The 16,718-nt window shown below is 47.3% G+C and overlaps 1 protein-coding gene across 6 annotated transcripts in view; it reads left to right on the forward strand.

The window, feature by feature from the left end:
* LOC119954359 (protein AF-10-like) overlaps positions 1 to 16,718 on the forward strand; it is a 182,639-nt gene that overhangs the window by 77,756 nt on the left and 88,165 nt on the right. For all 6 annotated transcript variants that reach the window (XM_038779541.1, XM_038779535.1, XM_038779536.1 and 3 more), the window contains one exon: positions 14,975 to 15,070. In XM_038779541.1, coding sequence (XP_038635469.1) covers positions 14,975 to 15,070 — 96 coding nt within the window. The remainder of the gene's footprint in view (positions 1 to 14,974; positions 15,071 to 16,718) is intronic.

Below are 16,718 nucleotides of genomic sequence, written 5' to 3' on the forward strand. Positions count from 1 at the left end.
CAACAAGGTTGATTCTTCTCTTTCACTGGCCCGCTCCCCTCAGTGTCACATGGAAGAGCAGTGAGGAACAGTCTGTTAAATATGTACTGTTCAACCTTGAAAAGAGACATCTTGCGGGTCGGTGACGCAGTGGATATCACTGCTGCCCCACGCTGCCGAGGACCTGGGTTCAATCTCGGCCCCGGGTCACTGTCCGTGTGGAGTTTGCACATTCTCCCCGTGTCTGCGTGGGTCTCGCCCCCACAATCCAAAGATTCGCAGGGTAGATGGATTGGCCACGCTAAAATAGGTGGCACGGTAGCACAGTGGTTAGCACTGTTGCTTCACAGCACCAGGGTCCCAGGTTCGATTCCCGGCTTGGGTCACTGTCTGTGTGGAGTCTGCATGTTCTCCCCGTGTCTGCGTGGGTTTCCTCCGGTTTCCTCCCACAAGTCCCAAAAGACGCGCTTGTTAGGTGAATTGGGCATTCTGAATTCTCCCTCAGTGTACCCGAACAGGCGCCTGAATGTGGCGACTAGGGGATTTTCACAGTAACTTGAAATGACATGAAAATAAAGAATGACATGAAAATCGCTTATTGTCATAAGTAGGCTTCAAATGAAGTTACTGTGAAAAGCCCCTAGTCGCCACATTCCGGCACCTGTTTGGGGATGCTGGTACGGGAATTGAACCCGCGCTGCTGGCCTGCTTTACAAGCCAGCTATTTAGCCCTGTGCTAAACCAGCCCCTTCATTGCAGTATTAATGTAAGCCTACTTGTGACAATAATAAAGATTGTTATTATTAAATTACCCCTTAATTGGAAAAATGTTTTAAAAATGAAGGAACCCGGGCAGCACGGTGATTCAGTGGTTAGCCCTGCTGCCTAACGGCGCCGAGGTCCCAAGTTCAATCCCGGCCCTGGGTCACTGTCCGTGTGGAGTTTGCACATTCTCCCAGTATCTGCGTGGGTTTCGCCCCCACAACCCAAAGATGTGCAGGTTAGCTGGATTGGCCACGCTAAATTGATCCCTAATTGGACAAAATGAATTGGGTACACAAAATTTAAAAAAAAAAAAGTGATGTCGGCCGCACAGTGGTTAATTGGCACACAATGAGCTCCTACAAGGGGCGGCACAGTGGTGCAGTGGTTAGCACTGCTGCCTCACAGTGCCGAGGACCCGGGTTTGATACCGGCCCCTGGGGAAAAAAAATTAATTGGGTACTCTAAAAATTAAAAAAGGAAGGAATCCTATTGGAAGAGCAATGTGGAAATGCATAAAACATTTAGCTGCATCATGTTGACCTGTTTTGGAAACATTCGGATGGGGGGAGAATAAGACGGTACCGTTTTAAGTTTAGGATATACGGTAGGTAGCGTTTCTTCACCGAGAGGGGACAAGGAATTTGGGGGGGGGTGCAGAGCAAGGGGGCATAAAGCTGGGCCAGTGATGGTGATGTCGAGAAATACTTAGTTGTGCAGAGGGTATGGAGAGCAGGAACCTTTTCCTCCCAAAAGCTTTTGAGACTTGGTTTTTGTTTTGTTGAAAACATCAAAACTGAGATTGACGGGTTTTCTTTGCGTTTCCAAGGGTGGCAGGCAGATGAAATCAAGCGGAATCCAATTAAATGGCGGATAAAAGCAAATTACTGCGGATGCTGGAATCCGAAACCAAAGAAAAAATGCTGGAAAATCTCAGCAGGTCTGGCAGCATCTGTAGGGAGAGAAAAGAGCTAACGTTTCGAGTCCAATGACTCTTTGTCAAAGCTAACAGTCAGAGAAAGTGGGAAATATTTATATTGTGGAGTGAGAATGAAAGATGAGTCATAGCTACAGAAACCCAGGGAAACGGGGTGCTAATAGCCACTAAATGGCTAATAAATGGCGGAACTGGCTTGAGAGGCCAGATGGCCAACAGGGTCCTGGGCCAGGGAAGTTGAGAGGTGAGGAACTTTTATGAGGAATGGGTGTTGTAATGGGAGGTCATTTGAGTTGTTGGAATTGACCGGACTCGATCATCCAGGCTGCCCGTGAGAATCCTGGCGTCACACTGTCTGATTCGACCGCTCCTCTGCTGTTTCAGGTTGTTGCTTATATATTCGCCGGGATCTGTTTGTTCTGCGATGGAGCACTGTCCACTGCTCTGGTGGTTTTACAACATTAACTGGTCTGACTCCCATGCAGGGAGGTTTTGCAAAGAAGGATGTGACCTGTGCAACTTCCCTCATGCCTGCGTTTACTGATGTGCAATGGTAGAATGCAGGAGATTCTGGCATAGAGCCAGTTTACAAGGAGAGTGGGGTTAGGACACAAATACCCACAGTTAACTTTCCACTGACATCAGCTTGGAGGCACCTGAGAACATTGTTTTTTCCAGCGGTATACCATGTGTGACACTTGCCCTGGGACTTGGTATGATTGACTAATGCCTTTAGGTTTCAGTTGTGGCTTAGCAGGTAACACGTTAGCCTGTGAGTTCCGAACATTGTTGCCTTCCATTCCTACCCCAGAGACTTGAGCGTATAAATCCAGGCTGACACTCTGGGTACCAGTAGCAGAGGGAGTGTTTCACAGTTGGTGGCGCTGGCTTTCAGACTAGACCTTAAGCAAAGCCCCAGTCTCAGGAAAAGGTATCTTGGTTTTGCGATCTGCCTTCACAGTCAAAGCACTTAAAGAATGACCACTTCATAGAATCATAGAATCGCTACAGTGCAAAAGGAGGCCATTCGGCTCATCGAGTCTGCACTAACCCTCTGAAAGAGCACCCTAACCCAGGACCTATTCTCTGCCCTATCCTCGTAACCCCTTGTAGGGGCAATTTAGCATATCCAATCCACCTAACCTTCACATCTTTGGACTGTGGGGGGGGGGGGGGGGGGGAACTGGAGCACCCGGAGGAAACCAACGCAGACACGGAGAGAATGGGGGAACTCCACACAGTCGCCCACGGTCAGAATCGAACCCGGGTCCCTGGAGCTTTGAGGTAGCAGTGCTAACTACCATGCCACCCCCATCCTTGAAAGGATGGCTTGTTGGATGAGCCGGAAATTTCAGGAAAAAAGTGGGAGAAATCTTTGAAGGAAACAAAAAGCTGCATGTGCGTGTGAAAGAACCCAGAGGGTTAATAGACTTTATTGTAGGGGATAATGGACAACAGCTGCCTGAACCATTCTTTCAAAGATTTCAGTGGGTTAAATTCATCACAACGAAAACCAGCACAACCAGTCCCACTGCTTTTCAATAAGTAGATAGCCTTGTGTGTCCTTTTCACCGTGAATCATGTTAAACAACAACCTGTATTTGCATAGCACCTTTAATGTTGCGGAAATATCCACTTACTGGGAGCGTTACAAGACAAAATGGAAACACTGGCCAGAGGTACGTTTTAAGGAGGGGAGGGAAGGAAAGAAAAAGCAAACTCTAGAGCTTTGGGCTGAGACAGCTGGAGGCACGGCTACCAGCCGTGATTCCCGCTTCAACCCCCCCCCCCCCCCCCCCCCCCCCCCCAATCCAGGCTGACCTGGCTCAGATTCCCCCCAACACACCAGATTAAAAATGGACATTCTTGCTTCCAAATCCCTCCACCACATTGAAGCCCTGCACCTTTTTCCACTTTGCATCCCCTCCCAGATCCTCCATTCAATTTTCCGACTGCCTTCTGTGCACCTCTCTCCTATCCAATCTGACATCGTGGCAGTACCAGCAGCCATTATGAGCTCCTCCCCCCCCCCCCCCCCCCCCCCCCCCCCCTCCTCCTTCACTTCTCTCCCGAGTCTTGCAAGAGCTTCAGTAAAATCTATCCCTTTGGCCCAACCTTCTTTCAGTGGTTGCTCTTAACACCCAGTGCAAGACTTGGCACCTATGCCTATGCTCTTCTTGCAAGGAACAGTTGGATTATTTTTCTGTGCGACGTAACTGAACCCTCCACTTGAGCCTTGCCCCACGCCAAGTCAAATTCTGAATGAACTTAAAGTTGGCAGAATCCTCCTATGTATTAAAATCCCCATTGTATAACTCAGCTACTCGTAATGGAGGTGGCTAATTTTGGAAATAGGACTTGCATTTACACAGCCAGTTTTATGCACAAAAGGCCCCCTTAAATAGCAATAAGATGACTGATCGTGTCGGTATCATTAATTGAAGGAAAAACGATCTTGCATTTACATTGTACATTTTGCAGCCACCAGGCATCCTAAATCGCTTTTAGGCCAATCAATTGTTTTGGAAGTGTAGCCTCTGCTGTAATGTAAGAAGTGTGACAGCCAGTTTACGTAGGACAGATACAAATGGTGGCCTGGCAATTGGGACATGGATATAAAGAAGGGAAGAGCTTGCATTTCTACAGGACTTTACACACTCGCGGACCCTCCCAGAGTGCTTTACAGTCAATAGTGATGTCGGGGAGGGCAGCACGGTGGCGCAGTGGTTAGCCCTGCTGCCTCACGGCGCCGAGGTCCCAGGTTCGATCCCGGCTCTGGGTCACTGTCCGTGTGGAGTTTGCACATTCTCCCCGTGTCTGCGTGGGTTTCACCCCCACAACCCAAAGATGTGCAGGGTGGGTGGATTGGCCACGCTAAATTGCCCCTTAATTGGAAAATAAAAAATGAATTGGGTTCTCTAAATTTAAAAAAAAAGAGTGATGTCGGGAGCACAGCTGTTAATTGGCACACAAAGAGCTCCTACAAGGGGCGGCGCAGTGGCTAGCACTGCTGTCTCACAGTGCCGAGGGCCCGGGTTCGATCCCCGCCCCAGGATTATTGTCCGTGAGGAGTTTGCACATTCTCCCCATGTCTGCATGTGTTTCACCCCCACAACCCAAAGATGTGCAGGGTAGGTGAATTAGCCATGCTAAATTGTCCCTTAATTAGGAATAAAAAGAATTGGGCACTAAATTTCTATTTTTAAAAAACAGCTCCTAGGGCAGCATGGTGGCACAGTGGTTAGCATTGCTGCCTCCCGGCGCCGAGGTCCCAGGTCCGATCCCGGCTCTGGGTCACTGTCCGTGTGGAGTTTGCACATTCTCCCTGTGTTTGCGTGGGTTTTGCCCCCACAATCCAAAAGATGTGCTGGCTAGGTAGATTGGACATGTTAAATTGCCCCTTAATTTAAAAAAAAAAACAAGCTCCTACAAACAACAATGACATGACCAGATAATCGGAATTGTTGATGTTGAATGGAGGACAAATATTGGTCAGGACATTTGGGTATAATGCCCCTACTTTTATTCAAAACAATGCCACGGGGTCTTTCGTATCCACCCGAGCAGACAGCTGGGGCTTCAGTTCTTTAATCTTAAAGACGTCACCTGCAACAGTGCAGCACTCCCTCAGTCCTGCATTGGAGGGTCAGCATTGATTTTTGTGCTCAACCCTTGGACTTCAACCTGGAACTTTGTGGCTCGGAAACAAGACTGTTACAAACTAAACCATGATTGACACCAATAAATGTTGACCAGGACACTGGGAGGAACCACCTTGCTGCTCTTCAGCCACTGCCATGGCTACCATTAAAGTCAAGTTGCCATAGCCCCAGATGACCATAGGCTGCTTTCCCCTTTGTGGGAAGGAGCTGACTGGTGGTGGTTTAACCTGAGGGTCACCACACCAGAGGCGAGGGGCAAGGTTGAGACGGCGGGGCCTTCGTGAATAACCTCAGCCGGTACGGGGATTGGACCTGCACTGTTGGCCTCGCTCTGCATCATGCACCACCTGCAGCCAACTGAGCACAGACTTCCATCATGGCCATCTGAACAGGTGGATAAGAGTTTGAAGGCCTCGCCGCTCCTAATGCCTCCTATGGTCCAATGTCAACCTTTGGACACTCTCTTGTAAAGAACCGTGGAACATTAACATGATTGGCCTATTTGTGACCCTCATTTCACCCAGGGCAATACCCTGGTTCTCTGGACTTCTAGCCAAGTGACTATACCACACTGCAACCGTCTCTTCTTGATTTAAGTTCTCATCCAAAATCTGGCACCTCCAACAGTGCAGCATTTCCTTCGAACTGACTCTGTGTGTGTGTGTGTGTGTGTGTGTGTGTGTGTGTGTGTATGTGTGTACGTGTGTGTATGCGTGTGTGTGTGTCTCAACCTGGATTGTGCAGTCCGGTGTCAAGTGCGATTTGAACCGACAACCTTCAGACTCTGGCGCGCGAGGGTTACCAGCCGATCCTCGGGTAAAACTGTCAGTTAGTTGCTCACTGTCAGGAAGAATGAATAATGACTAATCAAATGCATTTGAAATTCAAAATAGGAGCACAGCTATGATTGTGGTTGATGTCTGTCTAGTTTGTGTAATAGCTTCTTAACCAGTTTGGAGATGACGTCTAACAACTAGTTCCTAGAATAATTGTGCACTCAATCAGATCAGTTGTTGGCCAGTCCTTGGTAATTTCTGTGATCCAGGTGAGGAATCAAACCCAAACTTCTGCAGCTGCTTGTAAGGATGTGATTCTTTGGTGATAGTGATCACAATTCGGTTATGTTTACTTTAGTGATGGGCAGGGATAGGTATATACCGCAAGGCAAGAATTATAGCTGGGGAAAGGCAATTATGATGCTATTCGGCAAGATTTAGGATGTATAGGATGGAGAAGGAAACTGCAGGGGATGGGTACAATCGAAATGTGGAGCTTTTTCAAGGAACACCTACTGCGTGTCCTTGATAAGTATGTACCTGTCAGGCAGGGAGGAAGTTGTCGAGCAAGGGAACCGTGGCTTACTAAGGAAGTTGAAGCACTTGTCAAGTGGAAGAAGAAGGCTTATGTTAGGATGAGACATGAAGGCTCAGTTAGGGCACTTGAGAGTTAGAGTTAAGAAGAGCGAGGAGAGGACACGAAAAATCATTGGCGGATAGGATCAAGGAAAACCCTAAGGCTTTCTATAGGTATATCAGGAACAAAAGAATGACTAGAGTAAGATTAGGGCCAATCAAGGATAGTAGTGGAAAGCAATGTGTGGAATCAGAGGAGATAGGGGAAGCGTTAAATGGATATTTTTCGTCAACGTTTACACTGGAGAAAGACAATGTTGTCGAGGAGAACACTCCGGTTCAGTCGACCAGGCTAGATGCGATTGAGGTTCACAAGGAGGAGGTGTTAGCAATTTTGGAAAGTGTAAAAATAGATAAGTCCCCTGGGCCAGATGGGATTTATCCTAGGATTCTCTGGGAAGCCAGGGAGGAGATTGCAGAGCCTTTGTCCTTGATCTTTATGTCGTCTTTGTCGACAGGAATAGTGCCGGAAGACTGGAGGATAGCAAATGTTGTGTCCTTGTTCAAGAAAGGGAGTAGAGACAACCCTGGTAATTATAGACCTGTGAGCCTTACTTCGGTTGTGGGTAAAATGTTGGAAAAGGTTATAAGAGAAAGGGTTTATAATCATCTTGAAAAGAACAAGTTGATTAGCGATACTCAACACGGTTTTGTGAAGGGTAGGTCATGCCGTACAAACCTTATTAAGTTTTTTGAGAAGGTGACCAAACAGGTGGATGAGGGTAAAGCGGTTGATGTGGTGTATATGGATTTCAGTAAGGTGTTTGATAAGGTTCTCCACGGTAGGCTATTGCAGAAAATACGGAAATATGGGATTGAAGGTGATTTAGCGGTTTGGATCAGTAATTGGCTAGCTGAAAGAAGACAGAGGGTGGTGGTTGATGGCAAATGCTCATCCTGGAGTTCAGTTACTAGTGGTGTACTGCAAGGATCTGTTTTGGGGCCACTGCTGTTTGTCATTTTTATAAATGACCTGGAAGAGGGTGTAGAAGGATGGGTTAGTAAATTTGCAGAAGACACGAAGGTCGGTGGAGTTGTGGATAGTGCGGAAGGATGTTATAGGTTACAGAGGGACATAGATAAGCTGCAGAGCTGGGCTGAGAGGTGGCAGATGGAGTTTAATGCGGAAAAGTGTGAGGTGGTTCACTTTGGAAGGAGTAACAGGAATGCAGAGTGCTGGGCTAATGGCAAGATTCTTGGTAGTGTAGATGAACAGAGCGATCTCGGCATCCAGGTACATAAATCCCTGAAAGTTGACACCCAGGTTAATAGGGCTGTTAAGGCATATAGTGTGCTAGCCTTTATCAGTAGGGGGATTGAGTTTCGGAGCCACGAGGTCATGCTGCAGCTGTACAAAACTGGTGCGGCCGCACCTGGAGTACTGCGTGCAGTTCTGGTCACCACATTATAGGAAGGATGTGGAAGCTTTGGAAAGGGTTCAGAGGAAATTTACTAGGATGTTGCCTGGTATGGAGGGAAGGTCTTACGAGGAAAGGCTCAGGGACTTGAGGTTGTTTTCGTTAGAGAGAAGAAGGCTGAGAGGTGACTTAATAGAGACATATAAGATAGTCAGAGGGTTAGATAGGGTGGACAGTGAGAGTCTTTTTCCTCGGATGGTGATGACCAACACGAGGTGACATAGCTTTAAATTGAGGGGTGGTAGATATAGGACAGATGTCAGAGGCAGTTTCTTTACTCAGAGAGTAGTAGGGGTGTGGAACGCCCTGCCTGCAACAGTAGTAGACTCGCCAAATTTAAGGGCATTTAAGTGGTCACTGGATAGACATATGGATGAAAATGGAATAGTGTAGGTCAGATAGGCTTCAGATGGTTTCACAGGTCGGCGCAACATCGAGGGCTGAAGGGCCCGTACTGCGCTGTTATGTTCTATGATTCGCTGGCCAGAGCTGGCAGAATCTCGGAATTTCGGCGATCCTACCAGGGCCATGTCGACCAAGTTTAAAACCAGAAAGCTTTCAGCATTCTGACCCACAGCAGCACGGTTAGAATGTGGAACCTGCCAGCATTAGAAGTAGTTGAGAGGGAGGTAGATAAAACTCGGGAGAAAAAGGAGTGTAAGATTATATTGATGGGAGAGATGAAGAGGGATCGGAGAGGCTTGTGTGGAGCATGAGCACGTATCGATCTTCTGGGCTGAATAGTTAGTTTCTATGCTGTAAATTCGATGTAACCCACTGAACCATTACCCCTTTCGGTTTCTCGGATCCTTGTCTGTTGTGTCGAGACTGTGGTCTTCTGCTCTTATTACCACAAAATGAGACATGAGGAAATATCACCGTCAATTATTACTGGTAATTACAGATGTCATTATTACCACATCCCCACAGTTTCTTGATAACTGAGCCTGTCCTGGTGTATCTTTGAATTTTGCTGTTGCAACATTCTTTCTTTCCTTCCTCCCTCCTTTCCTTTTCCTTCTCTCTCCTTTCCTTCTTTCCTCCCTTCTCTCTCCTTTCCCTTCTCGCTTTCAACTCCCCCCCCCCCCCCCCCCCCCCCATCAGAACTGAATGAAATTAAATTAAAATCGCTTATTGTCACAAGTTAGGCTTCAAATGAAGTTACTGTGAAAAGCCCCTAGTCGCCACATTCCGACGCCTGTTCGGGGAGGCTGGTACGGGAATTGAACCCGCGCTGCTGGCCTGCCTTGGTCTGCTTTCAAAGCCAGCGATTTAGCCCCGTGCTAGCATGAGCTGATTGAAGCCAGCAGAGGTCGGCAGAGACACCATGGACTGACTCTGCATGGCGAAGGCTATTATAATTCCCCATCCTGGCCACTATGTGGATATGGGATGAGGCTTGTTAAAGAAAATTAAAACTTGCATTTATACAGCACCTTTATGCGACCAATAGATGTCCCAAGGCACTTTGCAGCCAACTATCTAATTACTGAAGTTGGTCGCTGTTGCGATGAAGGGAAATGCAGCAGCCAATTTACACATAGCAAGATCCCTCAAATGGCAATGCGATACTCTTTTTTTCAATATTGAGGGATGAATATTCACCAGGACACCAGGGAAGGCCCACTTCACAATAGCATCCACCTGAAAGGGTAAACACCTCACCCGAAAGATGGCACCCCTGACAGTTCAGCACAGGAGAGTGAACTGAGATTTTGAAACTGGGGTGGTACTTGAACCCACAACCATCGGAATGGGAGGCGAGAGCCATGGTTCACAGAGGGAAAGCCCGTCAGTCGAGGGTCACTGGTGAATAGCAGATAGGGGAGGAGAAAGTTTGAGCTGCCAGCGAGTTACCTGGGGCAGGTATTTGTCTGCACTTCATAAGGTCAGTAGTAGCTTGTTGTCGTGAATTGCGGCCCATGGCGACTTGAACAGTTCTGCAGACGGGTAATCCCAGCAAGCGTGAGGGATCAAGCCTGGTCACTTGGCCGTGGTTGAGGCTTTGTTTGAGGTTGCTATCTGTTGTTTAATGTTGAATTTGGCAAGCCTCACTCTGCAATCACATGCTCCAGTCACTCTGTTTAAAAACTGACTCGGGTTTTCACTGGGCAGTGTGCATAATATGACACTCGGATATTTCAGATTTTTCAGATTCTCAGATGCCTGCGCAGCCGCGCGCAGTCCATATGCGTGTTATGAAGTGGTCGACCCATTTTCTTGGTTGCTGAGACGAGTATTTCATAAAAGTTTAATACGCAAATACCTGCATGGTCTGCCGTGTGCGTGGTCCTCACGAGATTGCTGCAGTGTTTGTGGCACAGAGCATATTAAAAAATTTTTTGGCGTACCCAATTATTTTTTTCTCCAATTAAGGGGCAATTTAGCGTGGCCAATCCACCTAACCTGCACATCTTTGGGTTGTGGGGGTGACACCCACGCAGACACGGGGAGAATGTGCAAACTCCTCACAGACAGTGACCCAGAGCCGGGATCGAACCTGGGACACCAGTGCCGCAGTCCCAGTGCTAATCACTGTGCCACATGCTGCCCTAGACACAGAGCATTTCAGAGTAAACTCCAGGGATATAAATAATTCTTCCAGCTTTCGCCAAGCAGTATGGTGAGAAATAAGTGCTGCTGCCAAATGAGACATTAAACGAAGGCACCATCTAACCCCTCGAGTGGATTTTGGTCAAGAGGCAGGTTTGCCCCAATGTCCTGGCCAATATTTATCCCCAACTGACATCACTAAAACAGATTATCTGGTCCTTTATCACCTTTTAACTGTGGGATCTTGCTGTGCTAAAACTGGCTGCTGTGTTTCCTGCATAACAAAAGTGACTACACTTCAAAAAATACATCATTGGCTGTATAGTGTTTTGACATTCTGAAGTCACAAAAGGCATATTTAAATACAAGTCTTGCCTTTGCTTACTTCAGCCTCCACAACATTGTGGGTGGTGGTGGGCGCAACATTCACTGTTTGTCTGATGGGGAAGGGACGAAGGGGACTGGAATAGGGTGAGAGGTTGGTGTTTGCCTGGTGGGTGCTGGCGCTGCTGCCATAGTTACATGGGTAGCACGGTGGTTAGCACCTTCGCTTCACAGCGGCAGGGTCCCAGGTTCGATTCCCGGTTTGGGACACTGTCTGTGCAGAGTCTGCACGTTCTCCCCGTGTCTGTGTGGGTTTTCTCCAGGCGCTCCGGTTTCCTCCCATAAATCCCGAAAGACGGGCTTGTTAGGTGAATTGGACATTCTGAATTCTCCCTCGGTGTACCTGAACAGGTGCCGGAATGTGGCGACTAGGGGATTTTCACAGCAACTTCATTGCAGTGTTGCGACCAGAAAATCCATTTAAGTGAGATAGATTGAAGGACATATCTTGACCAGGACATTGGGATGACTGCCGTGCCCTTCTTCAAATAATGAACTTATACATCCACTTGAGGGGGAAATAAAGGTAAAATACTGCAGGTGCTGGAAGTCTGAAATAAAATCAGAAAATGGTGGAAAAACTCAGCAAGTCTGTCAGCATCTGTGGCGAGCAAAAGAAAGTTAACGTTTTGAATCCATCTGACTCCTCTTCTGAGCTGGCTATACTTATTCGAAATGTGAACTGTGTTTCTCGCTCCACAGATGGTAGAGTCCAGCCAGCGTTTACTGTCTTTTATGAGTTGAGAGGGAAGGTGGGAATCTTGATTCAACGCCCCGCTTGTTCCCCAGGCCCCTTGATGCCGTTTTAGGGTAGAAATCCATCTCTTTCTTTCTTAAATGCATCGGGACTGGGCTTCCGCAGCTTCTGTGGGCGAGAATTCCACAGGTTCCACCACCCTCTTGAGTGAAGAAGTTTCTCCTCGACTCAGACCTAGATGGCCCAGCCCGTATACTGAGACGATGACCCCTTGTTCTGGACCACCCCCCCCAGCCAGAGGAACCATCATCCCTGCATCCAGTCTGTCGAGCCCTGTCAGAAATGTATACGTTTCAATGCGATTCCCTCTCATTCTTCTGAACTGCAGCAAATACAGGACTGTCCGACACAACTTCTCCTCCTAGGCCAATCCTGCCATCCAAGGAGTCATTCAGCCCAACTGGCCCACACTATTATTTATGCTCCACCACTTCCGACCCAATCACTTCCTTCCCTTTCGAGCCTTTTCACTTATCTTGCTTCACAAATGATACTATCAGCTTCAAACAATACATTTTCCAGTTCCATATTCTAACCAGTATTTGAGTAAAGAATTTCCTAAAGCGCTCCACCACGGAGCTTTTCCTTGTCTCATGTCTTGGTTTCTGGTGGATTAATTGCTGAGCGATTGATTGCTATGATTAGTTGGAAAGTTCCCATTATCCTGCTCCATAGTAGAAGCTGAATTAGAACATAGAACATAGAACAGTACAGCACAGAACAGGCCCTTCGGCCCTCAATGTTGTGCCGAGCCATGATCACCCTACTCAAACCCACGTATCCACCCTATACCCATAACCCAACAACCCCCCCCCTTAACCTTACTTTTATTAGCACACTACGGGCAATTTAGCATGGCCAATCCACCTAACCCGCACATCTTTGGACTGTGGGAGGAAACCGGAGCACCCGGAGGAAACCCACGCACACAGGGGGAGGACGTGCAGACTCCGCACAGACAGTGACCCAGCCAGGAATCGAACCTGGGACCCTGGAGCTGTGAAGCATTTATGCTAACCACCATGCTACCCTGCTGCCCTTTATTATTATCATCTCGCAATTCAAATGAAATCTTAATGTGGCAGTGTTCATTTAATGTGGCCATTAACTTGAGAGGATCAATAATTTATATTTAACTGGGCTTCCAAATGCTTTATCTCCAGAAGGTCTCAACTTCATTCATGGCTCGGAATTTCCACCCTCCCTTCTGGATGTTGCTGACTCTTCCTGTCTCTGTGTGGTCTTATTCCACAGCACTGGCTCCGCCAAGCGTCTACTGCACGTGTCAGCGGGCTGTTTGACTGTGGAGGGCTTCGCAACTGGGTCAGATCCTCCTCTGGTGCACTTTCCAGCAAGAGCTCACTGTCCGGCCATGTCAGAGTTTTATACCTTTCGATGAGATTCTCCCTCCTTTTTCTAGCAAACGGGAGCAATAATTCAGGCCAGCTTCCCGCCTCCTCACGAGTTCTCGGCAGCAAGTTATCCTTCACCTCCTAATTTCTGTTGCCGTAAAACTTCTTGGAAAAATAAGAAGTGACAAAATCGTTCCAAATGTTTTTTTTTTGTTCCCTCCCTGGCTAGGTCTATTTTTAAAAATTATTTCAGGAGATATGGAACAAGCCAGTATTTGCCACTGTTTGAACTCAAAAAATGATTTTACTGCATTTCCAAAATAAAACCATCAAACGTTTGAGGCACTGAAAATGAAATGAAAAATGAAATGAAAATCGCTTATTGTCACAAGTAGGCTTCAAATGAAGCCCCTAGTCACCACATTCCGGCACCTGTTCGGGGAGGCTGGTACGGAAATTGAACCCGTGCTGCTGGCCTGCCTTGGTCTGCTTTAAAACCCAGCGATTTAGCCCTGTGCTAAACCAGCCCCTTGTGATGACAACTGAAAAAAAAAGGAGTCTGTTTGACCCATCATGCTGATCCTAGCTTAAATTCCTTTTGAATCCCACTGCCTTGCTGTCACCAGTGGCAAAGCATTCCGCCCTCTTAACAACTCAGCTCTCCATACACACTGGAAATATGAATTGATGGCCCCTCAGCCCTGACTCTCAAACCTTTGTCTTTCCCACTGGGACCTCAGTGCCGTGAGGCATCAGGGCTAACACGCTGTGCCACCGTGCTGCCCCTGCCTTCCAGGTTTAGAGAGAAAAGAGACGTAAACGTCCCAACTTCCGACACCTGCTGATGGCTCACTGACCCTGAGCTGGAAAACGCCCATGGAATTGGGCGGAACAGGAACAGGCTCGGCTATGATGCCCTCAAGATCACATAGTCTGCTCACACTAACCATCGAAGCCTCATTAATGATTGTGAATAACGTCCCCTTGTGTAAGTTACCAGGGTGCATCTGATGTCTGTGAGATTATGTACCAGTAAGAATCAATGTTTCAGGGGAAATGTAAGTTGGATTTTTTTTAAATTCCCGGGCAGCACGGTGGCGCAGTGGGTAGCTCTGCAGCCTCACTGCTGAGGTCCCAGGTTCGATTTCGGCTCTGGGTCACTGTCCGTGTGGAGTTCGCACATTCTCCCAGTGTTTGCGTGGGTTTCGCCCCCACAACCCAAAAGATGTGCAGAGTAGGTGGGTTGGCCACACTAAATTGCCCCTTAATTGGCCCTCTGAATTTATATATTTTTTAAAATTGCCTGTTGCCAGCCCCTGTGCTCGCGGACATTGGAGTTTACAATTTTTAATCTTGTGTTCAAAGCCTTCCATAGCCTCGCTCCTCCCTGTCACTATAGTGTCCTCCTGCCCTACATCCTTCTCCAAACTCTGCGTTTCTTCAGTTCTGCTCTCGTGCATCCAGATTTGAAGTGCTCCACCAATTGGCAACTCTGAAGCCCTAAGCTCTGGATTTCCACCCCCAGATCTCGCCTTCATTTTGTTTTCTTTAAGATCCTTCCAATTTACCCCTTTGACCAAACCTTTGGTCACCTGTATGCTATTATCTCCTTACATGGCTCACTGTCAGGTTTCAACTGATAATGCACCTGTGAAGCGCCTTGAGGGACGGGGAGGGAGGGAGCGTTAATGTTAAAGGCGCTATATAAATGCAAATTTTGGGAAGCTGATTGACACATTTTAATTTCTTATTTTGCAGAGTCGGAAAGACAGGGAGAGGCCGAAGCAGAAACTCAAGAAGGCTACAGAATCATTGAACACAGCTGTCAACACGGTGACTGTATCAACAGAAAAGGTGAGTGTTGATGTTACAAAGCAAACAGCCCCTAGGCCCTTCGATATTAAACCCACCCAAACGAGTACATGTATGATCAGCTCCTCTCCGTTTACCTTCGTACACCTGATGCTCAGGCAGCAGAAGACATGTCAAACTCGTCCTCAAACCCAGAGTGACTGAACTTTCAGCACCAAAGGTGACTATTTGACCTTGACATAGACATAGAATTTACAGTGCAGAAGGAGGCCATTCGGCCCATCGAGTCTGCACCGACCTGAGGAAATACCCCACACCTCCACCCTATCCCTATAACCCAGGAACCCCACCTAACCTTTTTGGACAATTTAGCATGGCCAATACACCTAACCTGCACATCTTTGGAATGTGGGAGGAAACCAAATGCATATGTTGGCTCTGATTCCACATCAAACTTCCTTCCCAACTCCCATTTCCTGCAGGAATGAAAATATTCCACCTAATTTCTCCATCGAAGGTGGCACCGATTGGGATCTGTTGGAGCCCTTGTGTTCCACTGTGCTAGCATCTCTTGTTAGCTATCCCACGCCTTCATTGCCATTCTCATTTTGCTGTATGCGGAAATTTGCAATCCCTTGAGCTGTCCACAATTTTATCTTTATTTGGAAGAACTCTTGGAGATTATTGGGGGTCAAACTTACGACACGACAGCCAAGTCATAATTCCATCAAGAATGTCACACGTGACACACAGAATGAAATTGATAAAGAGATCTTTGGGTTCTGCTGATACAATGGGCCACCTGTACAAAACTGGAGCAATATAAAAATCCTGCAGTGGAAATGTCTTATTGTCTGTCGAATAGAGTATGTTCAGTATTTAATGTTGTATTGGAGAGTGCTGTAATGATGCTTCTAAGAATGCTTCTTTCAGATGTTACCTGGTGAAATGTGTGCACAGAATTTGATTGAATAGAACTATTAATATTAGTAAAAGAGGATTGTCAGGGCAAGGCTAGGGTGAAGTAGCAGAGTGCTAGACCCTGCAAAGGCTCATTGGGGAAATCCACCAGTTGAGATGTCAGTGAGCTGCACAGACAGGGTAGCCTGATCTTGAAAGCCTGGTTTGTGCTGTGTAGACCGAGGGCTCAAACAGAGGTTTTCAAGATTATAAAGGGATAGGGTAGACCACAGGGAAGATGTGTCCATTTGTGGGTCATCATTGTAAGATGGTGGTGGTGGTGGTGTGCTCCAGTCCACATACATACTGCAATCTGGAGCTATGAATAGCGATCTCGAGGCTCCAACTTGCATTCCATCCCGGACAGGCGCCGGAATGTGGCGTCTAGGGGCTTTTCACAGTAACTTCATTGAAGCCTACTCGTGACAATAAGCGATTTTCATTTTTTTTCATTTCATCATGTGACTGAGTAGCAATTTATGCTGCTCTTACCGCCTGTGATGGAAGGATTTGTGAGTTGACACTCAACCTGTTTGGCCAGATTATAAGTGCACTTTCCTTGGCCAACAAGTCCTGGGGTGGGACTCATTGCAGAGCATCTGACCCCGAGGCAGTAAGATCGCCCACAAGGTATATATAAGGTAGCCGCCAATAATTCCAGTTGGCAATTCTGAAGAAGACTCCCTGCACATAGAGTGGTTTGAATGTGGAACTGATGACCACAAGGGAT

The sequence above is a fragment of the Scyliorhinus canicula genome, chromosome 19 (genome assembly GCF_902713615.1).
Source record: "Scyliorhinus canicula chromosome 19, sScyCan1.1, whole genome shotgun sequence".
NCBI classification, from domain to species: domain Eukaryota; kingdom Metazoa; phylum Chordata; class Chondrichthyes; order Carcharhiniformes; family Scyliorhinidae; genus Scyliorhinus; species Scyliorhinus canicula.